At 45.9% G+C, this 20,920-nt stretch overlaps 1 protein-coding gene across 3 annotated transcripts in view; it reads right to left on the bottom strand.

The window, feature by feature from the left end:
• Positions 1-869: 869 nt before the first annotated feature.
• Positions 870-20,920, bottom strand: part of evi5b (ecotropic viral integration site 5b) — a 31,708-nt gene continuing 11,657 nt past the window's right edge. For 2 of the 3 annotated variants that reach the window (XM_076726699.1, XM_076726698.1), the window contains exons 3-20: positions 18,208-18,397; positions 15,098-15,322; positions 14,940-15,014; positions 14,692-14,817; positions 14,455-14,598; positions 13,899-13,988; positions 13,559-13,656; positions 12,782-12,842; positions 12,636-12,689; positions 11,555-11,587; positions 10,980-11,144; positions 10,110-10,241; positions 9,860-10,000; positions 9,589-9,747; positions 9,160-9,306; positions 8,736-8,831; positions 4,740-4,835; positions 870-2,699 (exon numbers count right to left, since the gene is read on the bottom strand). In XM_076726699.1, coding sequence (XP_076582814.1) covers positions 2,424-2,699; positions 4,740-4,835; positions 8,736-8,831; positions 9,160-9,306; positions 9,589-9,747; positions 9,860-10,000; positions 10,110-10,241; positions 10,980-11,144; positions 11,555-11,587; positions 12,636-12,689; positions 12,782-12,842; positions 13,559-13,656; positions 13,899-13,988; positions 14,455-14,598; positions 14,692-14,817; positions 14,940-15,014; positions 15,098-15,322; positions 18,208-18,397 — 2,308 coding nt within the window. In that variant the 3' untranslated portion in view covers positions 870-2,423. Of the gene's footprint in view, positions 2,700-4,730; positions 4,836-8,735; positions 8,832-9,159; positions 9,307-9,588; positions 9,748-9,859; positions 10,001-10,109; positions 10,242-10,979; positions 11,145-11,554; positions 11,588-12,635; positions 12,690-12,781; positions 12,843-13,558; positions 13,657-13,898; positions 13,989-14,454; positions 14,599-14,691; positions 14,818-14,939; positions 15,015-15,097; positions 15,323-18,207; positions 18,398-20,920 lie in introns of all 3 variants that reach the window. The other variant, XM_076726697.1, reaches the window with a different exon arrangement.

The raw sequence follows: 20,920 nt of genomic DNA on the forward strand, positions 1-20,920 counted from the left end.
ACCCGTTTTGTTTGTCTGAAAACAGAATTGATTTCTGACGGGTTTTTTTCCTTGTTGATGAAATTAATTTCCTTTAATAACTTCTGCGTGTTAGTCAAACATTTCTTGCTCTCTATTGAAATTCAACCTTAAAACGCCTCTACATGTGAAAACACCAAATGATTCATGCCTCCCACACCGCACCACTCTCATTTTAATGAGATCTCACTGTGGTGACCCGTCGGGATAAACCTAGCTACGATTCGGAAAACTAAAAATAAGGTTAAAAAATTAAGATTTAAATCAAATGCAGTGTTAACACGTTTCCCGCACTGGGTCCCATCTGTCAGGGGATTTTATCTCAAATTCGGCTGATGTTCATTTTAAATCCAAATTTAGCGATTAAGATGGATTTAAGATGAAACACAATCAGGCACGTGTCCGTCGAGCATGAAGTGAAGTTGTTCTCGTGCAGTTTTGAGGTTTTACAGGCAGCCCGCTAAAATCTGAAGAAAGTCACTGCGCCATAAACGCACGTTCAAAATATTCGCACGCATCAATCAGTGCAATATAAAAGAATTCCTCTGAGCTCACAACACTTTGATCATCACACCCAGACTGCGCTAAATGTCTAATAAAAATCCTCCCCAGCATTCAGCAATAATACAAACCTGCTTAATCTTTCAGTGCCCGAAGAGAAAAGCTCTTTTAAAATGTGGTTTTCTGCATGAAATGATTGGTAGTTGAGGCTCAGCTCTGAAAACCGCGAGAAATCACTTCCTGAAAGCAGTCAATCTCAAGCGAGCATCTTCACAGAGGAAGGAGACAAACATCCCACACGCGCTCACAGTCATCTGAACACACTTCAGGCTCGAGGTCGCTGCCAGCAGTCCAGAGTTTAGTGAACATTTTATTGTGAACTCATCACACACACACAACAATCTCATTTAGCCTCTGAGTGTGCTGACTGCTCCATAGTGTTGCCATGTGTGTCCTTACTGCACTGCAGACTCAAAAAGTGCCAGAACGTGTTCCTCTCCCAGCAAACAACACATCTCGTTCATCACAGGGACGTTCCAAAGTCACAATGTTTGAGCGCGTTCGCTTCCACGTCGTCTTTCACTCAATACAGAGTTAGTGTTCGATACAGATTCAGAGTCCTGCAGGTCCAGGTCCTGGTTCGTGAAGTGGAGTGGAAGTGGTCTGCGCCTACTTTGGTAACACCTGACGGATCCCGGTTCCTCTGCGGATTGTGTTATAGAGTATATCTCAGCTTTGTCCCTCGGACCGTCGTCCATTTCCGTGCAAATTCGTGTCTCACAAAACTTTCGATAGACGTGACTCATGTTTGACTCATCAGCAAATGTACTGTTACTGTACTGTTACTACTTTGTGCCGAGTCGACTTGCTGCAGGGGCCTCATCTTGAAAGTGAAGTCAGGATAACGCTCAGAGAACTCGGCACAACAGCAACAGTCGCTACAAACAAAGCCGTCCCTCGGCTGAAGTCCTCTGATGAGGGACGATCAGTTATTCTTTCGCTCTTTACAGGATTTCATCTCTCAGAAAACAGGATTTGTCATTTGTGTTATTAAACTAACTTTTACGTCCCTTTTGTCTCAATTGTACAATATATTCTAAACATCAGATATGCAATAGATACATATTTTCAAGTTCAAAAGGAATTGACAAAAAAAAAAAAAAAAACATAATACACATGTACATATGTACAGGTGTGCAGATGTCACATTGACCTTGTGGTACAGCGGCCCAGGTGAAAGGCATGCGGCACATGCTAAGGCCAAGAGGTCAACGCTGGCTGAGGCTTCGATACCAGCCGCTGAACAAGCTCATCAGGACAATATAGATACACACACACACACACACACACACACACACACACACACACACACACACACTCACTCACTCACTCACTCACTCACTCACTCACTCACTCACTCACTCACTCACTCACTCACTCACTCACGCACACACAAAGCGCTTATACAGTTCTGCCTCTGTGTGATGGACACTTAGTAGTAACGGCATCAGTACAATTTTGATGTTCATTTATAAAATGCTTAAAAATATAAAACACATTGGATTGGATGAAGTGTGTAATATAGCATAAAAGGTTTTATTGCACAGTCTCTTTCTCTGTGTTGTACCTGCAGGAGGGGATCAGAGGAGTGACAGACGCCCCCCCCCCAGGAGACTTTGATACGCTCCACGTTATTTAACTGTGCTTCTGCCGGCGGGGCTCAGACGGACGGCGTCTGCTGCCCTCAGGAAGAAAACAAAACACCACAAACAAAACAAACTAAATCCGTAAGTGTGATTCTCATGATATGAAATGATGATGCATTTCCTGTCTGAAATTCAGAGCTCCAGGTCCAGACCCGTGCTCTGGAGCGCCTCCTCCTCCTCAGCGCAGCCTCTGGCAGCTCACACGGTGGTGGACTTGTGGCCACCGCCCTGAGGTACGGAGAGTCGCAGGGCCTCCTCGTCCTCCTCGTCCTCGCTGTCCGTGTCCCGGAGGTTGGGCTGCAGTCTGATACGGCCCCCACTCCTCTGCTGGGTGTCCTGGAGGGTGGGGCCCTTGACTCCATCTTCATCTGAAGACTGGTAAGACCCATCATCCCCCACATAGTGATTGATGATGTGGATCCCATCAAAAGTGGGCTGACTGGACAGGCCCTTCTGTCCTTTTAAGCAGCGAATCTGTGAGAGGAAGCATGAAGAGTGTCAGAAGCAGCACAAAGACAGTTTAGTCCTGCATGCAAAAATGAGCCAAACACTCCTGAGGGACAAAACAAAGACTGATAGATACGACGCAGACCATCTGTTTGACACATGCGGTCAAAGCTGTGACAGTCGGACATATTTAAACATCACTGGCACAAACAGAACAAGACTTTCACAAATCTGACATGCAGGCGGCAATTCAACCAAAAACCAAACACGATATGAGCAGCGTCCCAATTCCACACCACATACACGTACAGGGTGCAGCAGTGCTTGCTGTCACTCCTCTTACGTACTGTGTCCTCCTCCACAGAGCAGAGTTAAGCGCAGTTAAATGGTTTCTTTTTTGTCAGTTTGGGTGTTTTATTTTGAAAATGTGCCAGATTCTCTACATCCTTCCTGTGTCTGACTTCCTGTCTGGCTCGCTCTGCTCTGTGCAGATCGACGCGTCGTCCGTCAAAGATGCTGCGTGTCATCCACCGAGCAGAGTGTCGACACGCCCGGTGGAAATGCACTCGACTCGAATGGCAGCGATCAGCGCTGTCGCTCGCGTTGCGTCACTCTTCCAGTGTAAATGCACGACACACTGAAAACCTCCTCAGAAGCAGTACGTAGCATGGATTTGGGACAAACTATTTTCTTGATGGGTGAGGGGTGAGGGGTCGCTCCGTGTGAGAAAATCCTGAACCACTTTCAACATATTTGAATATTTGAACCAACCAGTCGTCCTCCTCAAGTCTTTTCTGTTCTGAAACTAAAACACTCAGGACAAAGCAGAAGCCTCACCTTCATGTGGTTTGGCCTTTTTTTTTATTTTCCTCCATCAACCACAATAGAGAGCAATGAGACAGTTCAAACTACTCAAACTATACAAAGATGAGATTTACGATTTATCTCTGACAGCTCGTTTCGGTTTTACAAGTGAAAAGAGTGACAGGATGAGGACTAACTGGTTGCTTTGACATTCAGCAGCACACAGGCTCTAAACATCTCTATGGACACATCCAGGACCGCCTCCCACGCTGTCAATTCAACCTGAATAGGGCAGCGGTGGAGGCTACACGACGGGTTAAACATCTGCACCAACTCACCTGAGTCAGCCTGCCAGGTCACAGACAGACATGTAGGAGGAGAGGCATTCAGAGGCCAGTTGAGAGCACAATACACGATAAACAAGTGTCACAATAAGCCTACGCTCACCTCCACCTGTCTAAACGTGGTCGCCTGCTTTGGCATTGCTGCCGTGCAAAAAGGAAATTGTGATCCAGCTGAGCCGCTGAACACTTTCAGGTTTGCTCACTGCAGACATTCAAGGTGGTGTGATTCATAGCAGGCCACTCTGAACCCAACGTGACCACCACGCAAACCCAGGCGAGAGGGGAAATGACTGCGACTGCACGGCATTGATAGAGAATCAGAGGAGGCCGACACACGCGGCTCAACTGAACCACAATTCACCAAATCTTATTGGTCAGTTCGTCTGCTTCTGCTCGTTTTGATTCAGTCAACAGATATGATGTTCTTCCGCTTTATAACAGATTGGCTGAAAACAACGAGAACCTCTGCCTAAAAACCATCTCAACCAAGAAGATAAGCACCTCAGTGATTAATAGGTAGAAAGTCAGAGGACAGATGTCCATGCTGGGACACTGGACCTTCATGCATCACTATCCAGAATAAAGGTCTAATGCAGTGAGATGAACAGTGAGACGATTGCTTATTATTCATGATCACACCCTCAGTCACGTGCATCCGTCCACAGGCTCTGGTAGAAACATCTGCAGGTTACAGTCTGAAGGTGTCTGCAAGAGGTGCGCAATGTCAACTCCACACAGGAAGTCTCTGGGTGTAGTTAACACCTGTGCTAATCGGTTAGCCTCAAAGTAAAACCATATCTCAGAGAGTGTTGTGAAATCCAGATCAAAGAAAAAGGCAATAACAAAAAATCTGAATCTCTACGAGGAAAGAAGCTGCAGAATAAACTAAAGGACCCGACGCTCGTTTGACGAGTCTCACCTCATGTTTTAGGTCCACTATCTGGTCTTTGAGGTCGCGAATGTACTGGCTGGAGTCTGTGTGGTTCAGCTGGCCTTGGACCTTTCCTTCTTCTTTCTGTTGGAAGAAGACAAGAACAAGCTTCAGTGATACACATGAACCTCTAAATACAGAGGAGGAGGAGGAGGAGGAGAAGAAGAGGAGCTTTAAGTGGTTTAAACTTGGAACTAAACAAACTAAACCCCCACCACCACCACCATGTCTGCACAGGCAGGACGAACACTGGCGGGTTCTCGAGCCCGCTGATGTGGCCTCCATGTGTGGCGGGAGACCAAAGCAACAGATGTCAGAGGAAACACAACACTGTCATTTGTGCTTGATTTCCTCCCAGGGCCCTAGGGATGAGGCTGCTTGTTAGTTGTAACAGTTAAACAGCCCATGTGATGTTTATCTTCCTCACTGAAGACATCTGCACTGAAGACAAACACATTCTCTATTTCAGACCTCAATCACACCCTCCAACCTGCCAGTTCTACACAGAGACCAGTGATGGGCGCTCAAACCACAGGCTGCAGCACAGGAACAATGAGCCAAAAAAGGAAAGATGTGTTTGCAGCGGGCAGCAGAGGTGGGGTGTCGAGGCCGAGAGGTGACGCCGAGCCAACTCCCCAAAAATACAGATAGGGTTTGTGATTCCTGTGGTGAGGTGGGGTTGAACATGGCGGGTCCCAGCAGGCTTTTTTCACATGAAGGAGTCCAAACAGGCGAGATTATTCCAAGAATCTGTTGTTTTTGAGGTTTCGCTCCTCCAAAACACGGCAACAATAAGGAGCAGGCCGTTAATGAGACTTCCTCGTGTTCAGCTGCGTGAATCAACAGGTGTCAGGCCGCCGCAAACAGCCTCATGCTTCCTCACGTTCCTGCAGGCTCAGAGTCCGTTGAACTCTGTTTGGTTCGAGCAGGACAGGAAGGGAAGGAAGGGGCAAAGGCAGCGAGAAGTACGGCAGGTTAATGTGTCGGCGGTGCGAAATGATCTGACACATCGAGCCAAATCACAGCTCATAAAAGAAATTCCATTGAAATGCAGAAGAATTTCACTCACCAACATGCGTCATATCCACTGACAGTATTTTTACATGCTGAGTGTCTCCACTGTTGTGGTAATGACAAATGGTTTCTTTTAAACACACAAGGACGTCAGCAGGTGTGAAAACGTGTGACATTTTTACCAAGATTAAACTTAATACATCGATAAGCTGTCAGGAAAGAGCAGATTTGAATAACAGTAATCTATCATAATGACATTTTAAACTGTGGGACAAACGTGTGTCAGTAGATTCGCTTTTTCCAGAGCATATTTTACACTAATTGGCAAATGCAGAGTAAACATGAAAATGTGCTTGACAGGCTAAAAAGTTTAGTATAAATCTCTGAGCATAGAAACCTCAAAATAAACCATGCATGTCACCTTTGGTAGAGTTTCTGCTTCAAGATGAGAAACCACTTCCTATCAGCCCAGAGACAGTGAAGCTGTGGCGTTAAACGGAGGCCATGACTGTGGTAGTGAAAGAGTCCTACACGCAAACCTTTCAAGCTTAGTTTCAGTGTCAAACTTTTCCATCTCATTAATTTGTACCATCATTCAATCTGTGCAGGGTTTTTGATTGCTGTTGTGGGATGATCAGATACACGTCGGCTCTGCAGTGATACCTGCAGCCGCTCGGCACTGAGACCAAGACGAAGCTAATCTGAGCACGCGGTGACCTCTCTCATCAGAACGCAAGCTGCAAATCGTCACCACCGACACGTCACACCATCTTCGATGAGGAAGGCAAGAAACCGATTTTTTTTTTTTTTTTTTTTTTTTTAACATATTCTTGTAATTGAAGCAGTTTTCACCACAACATATAGAGCAAGTAACCAAACCACAGACCAAGAAGCCAACACTGGCACAGTGATTTCAGCTCACACACCAGTCAGACTCAACCCCCTGCTCCTGTAAAAACACCCCCTGCAACACGTTTTCTACAGGCCAATGGTGAAATCAAAGGAAAATAAGGCGTAAAGAAAGCTTTAGGCTTCTGATGTGACTGACAGGCTCGAATGAGAGTTCAGAGTGCAGAATGTGAAAGGTACGAGGGCGGCAGCGGTGAGGATCTGCTGTTGTTTTCGCTCTGTCACTTAGTAACAAACCTCAGACCACACTGTGATCGTGTGTGCCTGTGAGGGGAAGGGGGGGGGGGGGGGGCGTTTTTTTGTCGGTGTCATACTTATAAATAGTTCAGGCCTCCACCATAGATTATCTGAAACACCTTAAACTCAGTTAAAGTGGCTTTAAAAACGACCTCCGGTGGCCCACGAGTCACAGCTGCTTCCAACAGACAAACTGACATTATAAATCGAGAGACGTTACTTCAGTCCTCACATTTCTATACGCTTAAAGACGGTTTATAACATGCTAGAATGTGATATTAAGTCATTTTAAATGTTTATTAATGGACTGCATGTGTACAGAATTATGACTTCTCCATTACAGTGTGTTACAGGGTGTTGATATGTTGCATAGAAATGCTAAATTGTGGAACTTGAAGTGAAGTATTTCCACTGAATCAATCAATATAAGCAATAAATACTATTCACACTATACTAATCGATTTTAGTGATAACGTTGATCTTCCAGCAGCTTCCACTGACCACTGACCAGCACATACATGTGAAAGCACTGAACAGTGGACAGTTACATATTCTTTGGCGTAAGGATCAATAACTTTTGCAACATACTGAATGGATCACGTGTAGACAACCAATGACAGACGAGGGATCTCAGGCACCTGAGACTGAATGCCTGAATGTGCATGTGCACAGAAATAAATGCACACACAAACTAAATCAAATTTAATAAAATAAAAAAGCACTGGAACAAACCATGTGCTGTACCAGTGTAACCAGTGCTGAAGTTAATCTGGAGCCTTTTTTCCACAGCACTAAGTGACAGACAGTTACTCATATGTGCCAAAAGAAGTCTGCTGACTCATCTAAAACCAACCTGCTCACGACTTAGGAAACACTGAAACAATTCCAAAAAAGGCTCCACGTAAAACGATCGAATGGAACAAAACTGAGCGACACCCGCAGCCTTCAGCCGACCAATCAGTCGGCTTCACGATCCAATGGAAAGCACAGCAGCTTAATCCTGATTAGATCATGAATCCAGACACATATTCATACGCCGCTGTGATCCAAAGTGATCCCTCCAGCCCGCTTCACACAATAACATCATTACCTGTCGCCACGCTCACTGCCCAGGAGATCACCTCAGACGGTTCCAGCTGCTATCAGTCAGAACAGGCCTGTATTTGTTTTGGTCACCCTTGTTGTGTTTAGCGTTACATTTGTTTGGGGATAAATACTGTTTTCACCTCCCGCTCGTTGAGACCGGCTCAGACAGCCTGAAAGGCTCCTCGGCTTCACTTCAAATGGAGGCGAATCACTTCCAGCTCTGGAACACGATGAGCTGAAGAACAAACGTAATCTAATCCAAAACAGAAGTGGACGTTCTGATGTGAGGCGTGCCTTTAGAGGAGCACAAATCTGTTCATCGACATCTGAGGCACTGCCTTCAAGCAAAACCAGTTCTCTGCATATTCACAGCCAAACAGGGGGCAGCTGAAGTCAGGAAAATAAAACAGTCTGCTCAGGGCTACGTGGGCGGGGTCTGACCACCTCTGATTTACACTTGGGTCTCCACAGCAACATAAACAACACATCCACGGCTATCAGAATCACACATACTGTCATTCTGATTGGTGGAAGGAAACATGTGACATCCGCTGTTTTCCATCAGAACGCTGCTTATTTCAAACCAGAGAGACGAGTCAGGCTGAACCAACAAATAAGATCTTTAGCTCTAAACTCTGCTGATGATGAAACACGCTGACTAAACATGGAAGTGACTCCATCTGAGGGGAGTTCTGTTAGGTGTTACATGTGGTTTGCGTGTGAGTTGACAAACTTTACCTGAATCTCAAGCTCTGAGATCTGTTGCTGGAGTTCAGCCATAGCAGCGATGTTGTCGGCTTCCCTCAGCCTCACCGCCATCACCTCCTCCTTACTCTGCAGAGCAACAAGAACAAGCCGAATACGCCATTTCATCAACAGTCCGACCAAAAACACCAGAGAGGAGTGATGCTGAAAGGCCGGCGTGCAGCCCTGAGACGCTGTGGAAAGCACTTTCTAATCCCTTTAAACATCCACTTAAATATCATGATTGGTTATGAGCGAGGATGGAGCGAAATCAAACAGCATGAGCAGTAGGAAATCCAATCACTGACAACAGAACAAGACACTTCCTCCTCTTGGATCTGGATCACAGACTTCAGATTGTGCAGAGCGGCAGCGGTTTGTCCCCGTGCTCGCAGTGCGAAGGGCTGCAGAGCTTTACCTTGCATTCGATCTCGGCTTGTCTCCGCTTGATCTCTTGAAGTTGCACATGCAGGTCTTTATTTTGCACCGTCAGCGTCTGCACGCACTCCTGGAGGCAGCGGCTCTCCTGCTCTGCCCGTCGCAGCTGGTTACTGTGGATCTGATTCTGCGTGAAGACAGGTGGTACATTAAAAATATATTAGAATTGCTTTGATAAGTGATCAATTCAAGACAAAACTGGATGTGGATGGGGAGAGCCGTCTGCACTGCTTGTTTAGAACAGACGGCTGCTGCCCTCTGAAGGATTCTGTGTGACAGTGCAGCTCATTCACTGTTTATCAGACAACTGCAGATCGTAGTATGCTGCAGTACACCTTAAGGGAGGAATCTGACAATGCAGCACACAGCAGTAATCAAAAGTCAATGTGGCCAGGATGTGACCTCTGACCTGCGTCTCCATCTCCAGCATCCTCTGCCGCGTCTCCCGCAGCTCTGCCTGGGCCTCGGCCTCCCGCAGCCTGACGCTCATCAGCTCGTCCTGCAGCTCGCTCAGCGTGTTCTTCCTGGGGCTGTCCTTCCAGCGACCTGCGGTGCGCGCCAGGTGACGCTGAGTAGAGGAGGTACAGAGCGTCACCTTTCCACCGCGTTTAGCACAAAAATGTCCAATGATAACATCAAAGTGGTCAAAGTGTCACGTGTGCCGACATGTTGGCGCCCACCTGCCAGTGCTCCTCCAGGTCTCTGACTTGCTGCCTCAGCTCTTTGAGGCCGGTGAGAGCCTCCGCCTCTCTCAGCTTCACACCTATTAGCTCCTCTTGAAGACGCGCTACGTTGGTGTCATCTGGCAGCGACGTGTTCCTCTGAGGAAGGTGAAGGACATGTTTTAGCAGCAGTGATACAGCTGGGTCTCATAAGAATACTGCGTGCGGGCTAAGATTTGATCCATGCATTACGCCTGAGGCAAACCACCTTCTCCATATCCAGGATCTTGTCTTGCATCTCCTTCAGGGCACACTGAGACTCTGCCTCCTTCAGCCGGGCCTGCACCAGCTCCCTCTCCAGCTGCAGGACGGACTCCTCAGAGTACCGAGGGGCCCCCTTCTGCAACAGGACATGTGTGTGAGCACAGAGCTACAAATGCTGAGGCCTGTAAACGGTCGCAGCTACGATTACATATTTTTTTTGGAAGGAAATACACCTCGACGCTTCATCACACTCCACTACAAAGACTTCAACCTTCATTCCAGCTCACATCAACCATGCTGCCGTTCACGCTCACATAAATAATTCATGATTGCTCATTGCGGAGCAAGATAGCAAATTATGCAAAACACTGTAATGCCTGCATATTATCATCTGGAATCCAACCATCAATAATTAACAAAGTAAGGTCAACAGATATGCTCTGTGAACAGGGTGCGATGTGTGAAAACTACAAACCTGTGAGACGACCGATTACAAATTCATGAATGCATTTCTGAGAATGCACAAGACTGTAAATGGTGGCTGAACTGTGTAGTACTCCGTGTCCCAATTTGAATTCATGCATGCCAAAACAGATCATCACCCAAAGCCGGGGTGCAAAGTGAGGAAGGCCCTGCTCTGCCACTGCAAAGATAACCGTGACACACCTGAAACGTAGTGAAACCCATTTTTACTGGCGCAGGTGTCAGTTCTTAAAACGTGATCAAACGTGATCTTGAGCGGTCAGCCTGAGGTTTCAGTTCTGCACAACACAAACTGATCTGGATCTGGGTCACATCCCAGCGTCAACATCACGGCTGCTGTCACAGACCGGCCAGGATCTGAGCCTCTGAGGCGCTCCGTGGCCCTCCTTACCGCGTGTGGCTGCTGCTGCTGCTGCTGAGGCTGCTGGAGCTGCCTGATGGTTTTCTGGGCCTGCTCCAGCTGAGCACTGGCCTCCTCGCTCTGCTGTTTGACTGTGGCCAGCTCCCGCTTGACCAGGTAGTTCTCCTCCGCCTCCTGAGCTCGAGTCACTTGTCCCTTGGGACATAACCAACCGAGGAGGGGTGGAGTGAGCACGACAGGAAGTGAAACGAGAGGCCGGAATGGGTGGGCAAATCAGAAGTGAGGATGAGGCATCGGGTTTTCTACGGACATGCTTGTTTTAGTTCTAGCATTGTGTGATTTATGTTTTAATTCTTTAGCTTTCTTCAGCATGATTTGTGATTCTCTCACTTTGTCTGCCACAATGTGGTGTTTCATGCACTTTTCAACACTGTGATCAGCTATAATCTGGTTTAATTTCTTCAGAGAATCATTAAAGTCCATCAGATTCTGCATTATTACTGTCCTTTGTTGTGCTAATCATAAGCATGCAATGCTAATGAGGGAGAAAGAAGAAGGAAGGTGCAACCTAAGTAACAAGGGACAAGAGAAAATGAGGAATATACCTGGATCAATCTATCTGCCAAGGAAGCACTTTCCTACAAAACAGAAATATCAACAAGAGACAGCAGAGAGAGACAATCCAGAGGACAGTTTAAAGCACACAAAAGAACATCTGATTGTTTCAGAGAAGAAATGCAATGTTCATTTCCCCTCCAGAAGTGTTTGTTTACACACTGTTGAACCATGTTTACATCCAGGGGTAGAAAAGGAACATTGCATGCAGGTGTGGTGAAAAAGGTGCAAATAAACTGGTGACAAAGTGAAAAATTAGGCGGTGCTGATAACACAGTGACAGGTTTCAGACAGGAAGAGGCACAGGGCAGCTCTACTTCTAGCAGAGTGAAGTTAGGTGCAACAGCAGCACAGAGAGTGTTAAGGAGCTTTGTGTTGTTTCACTGAACAGAAGCTCTGAGCTTTGACGTGCTTCATTCAAGCTTCTCAACACTTTCAGTTAGTAAAGAGTTAAAAGGTCCTGGGAGTCACGGGACAGAGGCAGATCAGAGAGCAGCCGGTTTTAGATAACGTCAGACCAGTGTTCCTCCCTGCAGGCGGACGCCCTGCGATTCATGGCAGACCTCATGCATGGTGCCCTCACCTGACAGCAGTGGTGCCCATTCAAAAGAGGCTAAAAGGTGCAGTACGATACAAACTGTGCGACTCGGCATGCAGCGCTTTGTATCGGCTTGAACAGCATCAAGCAGCCGCCTTCGCATTCCAAACAGGCTCTGCTTCAGTTAGTGGTGTCCGGTGAATTTTACAATTCACTTCAGGAAGTTATTCGAGCCACGCGGACAGGCACCATGACACCAAGACAACGGGAAGTCCAAATCTGGCTTCTGTTCCTGTTATTAGCTTTATCTACCATCAGAACATGCGCCATGCTGCGCCGGCGATGGTTTATCATGTAAATGGACGACTTTCACAGCGCAGTTAGTGAAAGACGAGACTCCATCGTGAGGAGGAGATGCATGATGTATGAGCGCACACAGCTGGGCGAGTTAATGTAATGTTGATGAGCAGGGGACAGTTTGTGATTGGTCTGTCTGGTGGCGGAGCACCTGTGACAAACACCGATGCACTCACTTTCTCCAGCGTGTCTATCCTCTGCTTCAGGAGCCTGTTTTCTGTCCGCAGCCTCTGCAAAACAACACATCGCAAAACCACATGAAACCAAACACGCATGGCGGAGCCTGCAGGACGCTTCGTCACACACAACAACCTCCACGCACCTTTATCTCCACCTGCTCCTCCATCTCTTTAGTTTTGATTGTAGTGTATTCTTTCTCCAACCTGAAACGAATTCACAGACGCTCAGTGGAGAATATTCACATCGCTCACAAGATTAAGACCAGATAATGTTTGTTCAGTGTGAAAAAAACAGCAATAAATACAAACATCAGACATTCTGCAAGAAAAGGTTATGAAATCTGCGTGTTTGTTTTCCACGACTGCCATTATTTTGGAGATTTTTTAAAAACAATGCAGACAGAGAAACACAGTAAAGATTTATGTGACTTGGTATAATTAGAAGAAAATTAGAAACTGTCTTGAATTGATGAACTTTAAATGTAATTCAGCTCAGACAACAATATTTCCTTTAGTTTAAATGAAGCTTTCCTCTTAAAATCTGAATTATTTTCCCTCTAATTGGCACCAAATTACAAAATCATTTCAAGTAAACGTCGTAGGAAATGATCAGGTATTAACAGATAATACAAAATAAAGCATCACCCAATAAAAAATATTCTAAACACAAAAAATTTGAAATAAGATAAAAGATAAGCTGTTTATAGGTTTTGAATTGTTAATTAAGAATTACAGCATCAAGCAGAATAAACTGTTATGAGTCTCAAAAACAGATTCGCAGCTGTGACGAAACATCAGAGAATAGTTTGGGAGTTAAACTGTAAAGTGAACGTGCTGCAGTGAGACGTTTCCAGGATGTTTGTGTCGATCTAAATGCGTCAGAGGCGGGTGGGTGTTGATGAACTGAGAGCCGTGCTTACTTCTTCATCTTCTTGGCGTTGTATTTAACTTGATAAGCAGCCTGGATGACCTTATCTGGTCCGCTGTCGAGCTGGTGCGGGATGACCTTCTGAAAGTGCTGGAGAACAGTAAGGAAACAAAGGCAGGATAAGAGCCACACCCCCATAAACCAGCTAATGTCAAACAACTATGCACCCTGAAACCTGAGTCAGGGCTCAAAGGCGCTACGTCAAACGTCACTCACTGGGAGGACACATGTTTCAATTATCTGGGTGTGGCGGAGGTCCCTCCCTTCAAGGTGCTGCATATTTTGCACCAGAAATCTGAGCTACTTGAACGACAAGTTATGTGATAATTTACCTGTAACATTCCCTCCATGTCAAGCTGGATGAGTTCGGTCTGGTTCATCTGCAGGATGGCCAGCCCTACTCGGAAAACTATCTCCAGACCCTGAAGGAGGAGATCACCAGTCATCACTGCTGTCAAATGTGTTTTAAAGTGGACTGAGGAGGATAAATTTGTCTCCACTGGTCTCAAGGCAGTGACAGAAGAACTCACAGGAACTCTTCTAATGGACTGCTGTATTTGTTTTCTCCAGCAGGTGGCACTAACGGATAACCTTTCCACAACAGTTCACATGTATTTTATCTGAAGTCTCTGCTTAAGCAGTAGAAGAAACACCTTCTCTGTGAAAACAGCGTCAATGAAAGAGTTTACTGTTTTACAGTTTGTCTGAGGCCATTAGCCACAGTGACACACAGTGAGCACAACAGCCGGACCAAGTGTAAGAGTCAAAGACGGACCCTGAGACTCAGATCCAAGCTAAATAAATAGAAAGACAAACGTGCAAACTCTTAATTCCTCACAGACTGACACACATAAGAAGATAGAGAAGAGCCAGTTCCTTTTAACTGACCTCACACATGAAGATGTCAAAGATCCTTGTGGCGACAGGCAGAGGGAAGGAGGTGAGGAAGATGGTGAGGAACCAGGAGGAGGCATACATGGAGGTGTGAAAGCTCTGAGCCTGGAAATGCATGTGCAGCTCAGGGAGTTGCTCCTGCGAGGTGGAAATATGGATTCACACTGTTATTGCTGTCGGCGGCTACACTCTGACAAACTGTCATCACCCGCCCCAGTATGAGGTGTCTACCTGGATCATACACTCAAACTGGTACATGCAGAGTCCCAGCTCGGCCATACTGGGTTTGAAGAGCTCTCGTAGTCTGTAGTCCTGCATGAGTTTCACAAACACGCAGAAAGCCTCCTCTTCTGGCATCTGGAAGAAACAACGGGATGACGTCACATCTGTCCATCATTCAGTAAACATGTCAAAGCGTTTGCTGGGAGCTGGTGAATCAGTGTGTTTGTGTGCTCGTGTGGTGAAGATGGGATGATTACCTGCATGAGTAGCAGTCCTACAATGAAGGCACTCCCCTGACAGTAGCCAACCTCACGGTCAACCAGAGAATATGCCTGAAAGAACAGTGATCGGCTCTGGATGAGTTCTAGTGAGGGACAAGAGGGATCAGGGTCTTTAAACATGAACGGAGACGTACCTTCATGACGTTGAAGAGCACTTCCTGGCCTAAGCTGTCTTTCTCCTTGAAGAATTCGTGTTCAGGGTAAGTCCGTGCAATGTCTCTGCGAATCAGCTTCTCGCAGGGCGACGTCATCTTCAGGAGTTCGGAGTACTGATCCTTGATGGACATGTTCTGGGCGTTGCACAACAGCTGCCACACTATCGCCCGAAAGTGGTGAGGAACCCCTTTTCTGACAAGATCCTGCGGGGCAAGAAAAGGACAGATGCTTTGTGAAACTGATTTGAATCAACATCTATTCTAAAGGCATTAATGAGGGATTTAAATGGACATCTGGGGACCGTTTTTGTCCATCTTTGGACAACAGAGTGAGAGTGTAAGAAAACACATGGGCTTCCTGTGGAGAAAAAGGCCTGACACACAGCCATGGGCACGCTTTGTGCTCCAGTGTTTATTTTCCCACTTCAGCACAGCATGCGTCTCATAATAATACGATTTCCACGGCCAAATATAATCTTGTCAAGGAGGCACTTTTTCATGTTTCCATATATTACTGCTGATACAATTTGATTAAGCAATTTCCTGTGCTGACAGGGAACACTGGTCTTTCCTGCTGTGGTGGGATTGTGTGTGTGTGTGTGTGTGTGTGTGTGTTTGTGTGTGTGTGTGTGTGTGTGTGCATCTGGTCAGTCCAGGGTGCATCTGGAGCAGAGGTCCACCCACACAGGCTTTCAGCAGGGGATCCCTCTCCCCTCTCAGAGGTCAGACGAGACAAACCGAGCTCTGTACTGAAACAATGCACCGTCTCATATCTTGACTGCGTCTGAGTGCTTTCTGAGACACATCACTGCTTTACACTAATGCTTGGCAGCAGGCTCCAACACAGATATCATGTAAATCACCAGTGATTGCAATGCTCCGTGCTTTTCTTAACTTATTTGTGCAGGAAATATTTCAACATTGCATCAGCATATAAACCAGATATCCACTAAACTAAGTGTACTGCTTCAGCAGGAGTGAGGCTCGATGAAAACAGACATCAGAGGTTTTGCTGACAAGGACAGAAAAGTCAAGGTTCCTTCCTTCACGCAACAGAAACGGTTTCCCTGCGAAAGTCAAGGGGAAGAAAACATCAAATTTGTGAAGGCCTCAGCAGTTATGATTAACATCCCAGGCTAGCTGCAGCCATCTGGTCATTACAACTTCTGTTAAATCACAGAGGAACACCCATGCACGCTCACAGGTCCCTGCAGCACTTCCCCATTTGAACACAAAGTGGCAAGAAAAACAGAAACTCTGCCCCTGCACAAGATGTTCCGTCCCATTTGCATGTGTGGCTTCATCAACACTTTCATGCAACAGCAACTCCATGTCCGCACCTGTTCTTACATGTGAGCGGATCGCAGACAACGGGCTTTAAATGTGGGCGGCGATGAGAAAGGCATCATTTCAAAGCTGAACGCTCTCTGTTACAGAGCCTGAATCATCCAGGCACAGTTTGAGGAGCGTTCAGGAGACACGACGGCACCAGAACCAATCACACCTTCAAAGCTTTGCAGTCACACCACTCAGCTGAACATTAGGAAGCTCCAGGTTGAGGCAGAGTCTCAGCTACTGCCCGTTATCAAAACGTTACAGATGAAGCACCGAACTGGGTTTTCTGGGAACTGTGGTTACACACAAATCCACCACACGTGCGCTTCAAGCCAAAGTGCCGCTGACAGTGACTGAGCATCAGGTTATCACCGGAGACCCCGGAGAGCAACCGTAGAAACGAGCAATCCAAAATTAGCTTCAAATGTCAAGAACTAAAATAACGCGTTCAATGACAACACTTCAGGGTCACCGAGGACAAAGATAGGCCGAGGAATTACTTCTGGAGCAAGTAAACATTCGAACAGATGGAGCCATTGTCACTTTCCAGGATTTAGACAGGGGTCACCAGACAAGCTTAGGACTTTTACGACATTTTTATAGCATCTGTAGCTCAATTTAACAATTTTATGAACCAATTTGAACGTTACAGCTCAGAATGATTTATTATTAATTTTTTTTCAGCACTTTCCAGCATTATAGAACAATAATTCTTAATGACGTAACTTAATAAATTAAGGACATCTGGACGCGGAGAAGCAGCAGAAAATAGATGGATGAGTTAAGCTATAAAAAATTATTAATTCATGAAGTTTTCCTGAAATCAACACTTGGAGCTTGACACTATGAGTTTCTGAGGACAGTAGCTGCAGCAGTGATGGTGCCTGCTGCAGCCCGATCCGCTGCTGCAACAATCTCACTTTGATCTTATAGGTGTAAAACGTCTCCCGAGTCTGTGTTTAACCCAGCGTGTATCTGATACACCAACCAGCCCGTATTTTAATCAGAAATGTTAACTTTTGAAACGGTTCACCTCTCATTCCCATGGTCTTCTCCCGCTAAAATAGCACAGCCACAAAATCCAAACTGTGCAGTTTGGGCAGAAATACAGTTTCTCTTTATTTGTTGATGCCGAACTGACAAGAAGACCACCGACACATGATGCTTTTTATCTCGTGTTTCTGGAGTGATGTGTTTTTGTGGACATGTAAGGAACTGTTAATATGTCTCATTCCTGAAAGGGAGTTTGGTGTAATATTTTCCCCGCAGAGCGCAGGAAACCTGTGTTTGTTTCAAATACTGTTTGTATATTTTTTTAACACCACCACAGAAACACGAGCTCACGGCTAAAGTATGAGGAGGCTGTCAGAGATTCACTGACTGTAGTTATTTATTGGTTTGATTAATGCTTTACAGTCTATGGATTACTGACGGGAGCTGATCAGACTAATCATCAGCTAACAGCAGTATGCAGTAAACAGTTGTCCATCATGTTTGTGTTTTTAAACTACTTCCCTAAACATGATGGTGTTATTAATTAAAGCTGAAAGCTCAGCTTATTATTATTATTATTATTATTACTGTTAAGCAGCCTTGACTTCACTCCAGGCCTGTGAGTGCCATAACCTCGTCTCCAGCAGGCGGGTCAAATGTGTCGCAGTAAGCTGTTAATGCAGCCGTGTTTCAGTAAGCTGTTAAGCAGGTCTGCACGAGACTCAGCTGTCACCTCACAGGTAGTCGTGCACTGGTCTCACCTTTAGCTGCTTCTCCTTCTTCTTGCGGACCTCCTCCCACTCATTGACGATTCGTCCCCACAGGATCCACGAGTCCTCCTCCAGGTGGGAGAGGTTGGAGGAGGCGGATGAGCTGGACACCAGGGAGGAGCCACTGTTTCGCCTGGAGCCGTTCATGGAGCGCAGCGATTTACTGTCGGTCTCCAGCAGCCTGCAGTGAAGGCAAGAGGCAGGATGTACCGTTAACACTGTGTACGTATGCAAGTTTCCGTTTTCTGGTAATTTCCGTTTTTCACCAGGAAAATCTGCTGAAGTCTGACATATTGACGTCTCCGCAGTCCTGATATCCAGTGAAAATATTCTAGCTCTACACACTTTCTCCCACGCTGCTCCTCTGATGTCCGTCCCCTCTCTCACTCCTCTCCCGATTTGGTGAATTAAGGGTTTATTTCAACCCAACCCTTCGTTACTAATGAAGCCCCATAGTACTACAGAGATCCTACAAATCACATCCTCCACACCTAAGTGAACATGCATGTTTGATCCAGACCTCAGCAAACATCACATCATCATCATTTTCAGATTTATTTGAAGGAAAATCAAAATGAAAAAATTACCATTCCCACTAAAACCATGACTCATGTCTCCAAAATCTGTCAAAATCATTGCAATATGATTTTTTTTGCATATCGTGCAGCCCCACTAGTGCTAAACATGCAGACAATTTAACTGTTCTGGTTCAACCTTAGCAGGTTGTATGTCCTAACCCCCCCTCCCTGTTTCTTGCCTGACTGTATGCTGCTAACTGCCCAACAAATGTGAAAATAGCATGAAATCATCCACAGTAACGAGTCTACTGACAAACAGCAGCCTTAACAGCAAAGTAGCTTTTCCAACACATTTATCAGAACCAGTTGAAGTGTTTGGCAGGAATCAAAGAACCAGAAATGTCTCTTTTAAAGGATGGAAGAAAGCAATGTTTACAGATGAATCAAAGTCTGAACTTCATGGCGGCAATAAGCTGACGTGGAAAGCAAAACTTAAAAAAAAATTACAGTCCAAACATGAGGGACAGGGCTTCTCGTATTCTGGAGTTGGTAACTTGTAATGAATCAGCTGCACATTGAACAACGTGTGTGAGCAACATGACTTAATCCACTATGGTTTATGTTGTTTACTGGGAAAACAATTACATTAGCACAAGCAGAACTGACAGCATTGTTTTCTCCTCAACAATCTCCAGACCTCAACACACCAAATCTGAGAAGAGGGACATGTGAAAACATGCTGTACATCAGACACACGTGGATGTGCCGGTGCAGAGGTGCTAATACGAGTCCTCAAACTGTGCTAAATGTAGAATCAGTGCCAGACAATCTGCAGGCTGTGACTGAGGCAAACTGACAAACCACATCGAGTGTTAAAACCGCCCACATTTCTAGGGCAGTGCTAAAAATGAGGAGCTAATTTAGAAAGCCACGAGTGCATCGCAGCTTTATGAGCATAAAACAACCCTCTGCATCACAGAGACTGTGACAGCCTGATCGTTAGCGCTCAATTAGAGATTAATTCCCCTCTCCAGATGTCTACACACTCACACCTGATTCAAGAATTGCCCAGACACATAATAAATTACACCATCACCAGTAAAACCATCAAACAGCTGGTCCAGTTAGCTCACGTCTGCTCATCAGCAGCCACACTGGGATTATAAACAGGAGGAATTTAGAAACACACTCAATTAACGTGAGCCCAAAAATCCTCCTGTTCAATAACTCGCAACTTAACGCTGACATTAAACTCTTGACTGACTGTACAAAAGGGATGCAAAACACTTTAAGGACGAGAGTTGGAGCTCATTTAAATTCTACTGGCACCAGCTTTAAGTGGCCGAAAACACTACAACAGGTCTGTTAGAAAACAGAGAATCGGTGGAGGCCGGTGGAGGATTTCATCCACGGTCAGCTTTGGAAGAGCACTGCTGGAGAAGCTGGAGCTGTGTGTTTTTCAGCAGGTTAATCTTCCACTGCATCGCTCTTATCGGTGCATCACCACAGTTAACGACAGAGTGACCTGATCACAGATCAGCCTGCAGAGAAAGCCTGCGACTCCAAACCTGTGCGGCGCCGCGGAGCTCATGACAGACACACAAAGGCTCAGACACCTGATCTCGGAAAAAGGCCGGGGCCTCTCCGCTGGAGCCCGCCACGTCACTGAGGGTGCACCCAGAAAGGCTAGGGTTACAGCCAAATTTGGGTCGTGTGGGAGGGAGTGAAGTGAACGACCAGAAAGACCAGCCTGCCACAGAGCCTCTGCACTTGTGTTCAGCTCTGATGTGGAGCTGAAAAGTGAATAAAAGGAACATCTTACAGCTAGAATTGGGCAGGAGTTGCCGGTTTTTCAAGCATATTAGTTAGTCACACAGGCTGCAGCACCGTGTGTTACACATGAACCTGAACATACCTGCTAATAATTCACCAGAAGTCAAACGAGTTTGAAGCTTCACAAATGCAAAATGTGGAAAAACTACAGAGAATCAGTGAAAGTGAAGCACTTGCAGAGATCAAAAGGAAAATTTGGATTGAATTTTGAGCAAGAACAAAAAGCCAAACATTCAGAGGTACAAGTTCAACGACTTCAGTTCGAAGTTCCTGACAGCAGGAGAACAAGCGCACGGTACGACAAAGCTTACCAAGATAAACTCATGCTGTCCTCCTCATGTCTCTGGTTTTTA

Source organism: Chaetodon auriga, chromosome 3 (assembly GCF_051107435.1).
Source record: "Chaetodon auriga isolate fChaAug3 chromosome 3, fChaAug3.hap1, whole genome shotgun sequence".
In the NCBI taxonomy this organism is placed as follows: domain Eukaryota; kingdom Metazoa; phylum Chordata; class Actinopteri; order Chaetodontiformes; family Chaetodontidae; genus Chaetodon; species Chaetodon auriga.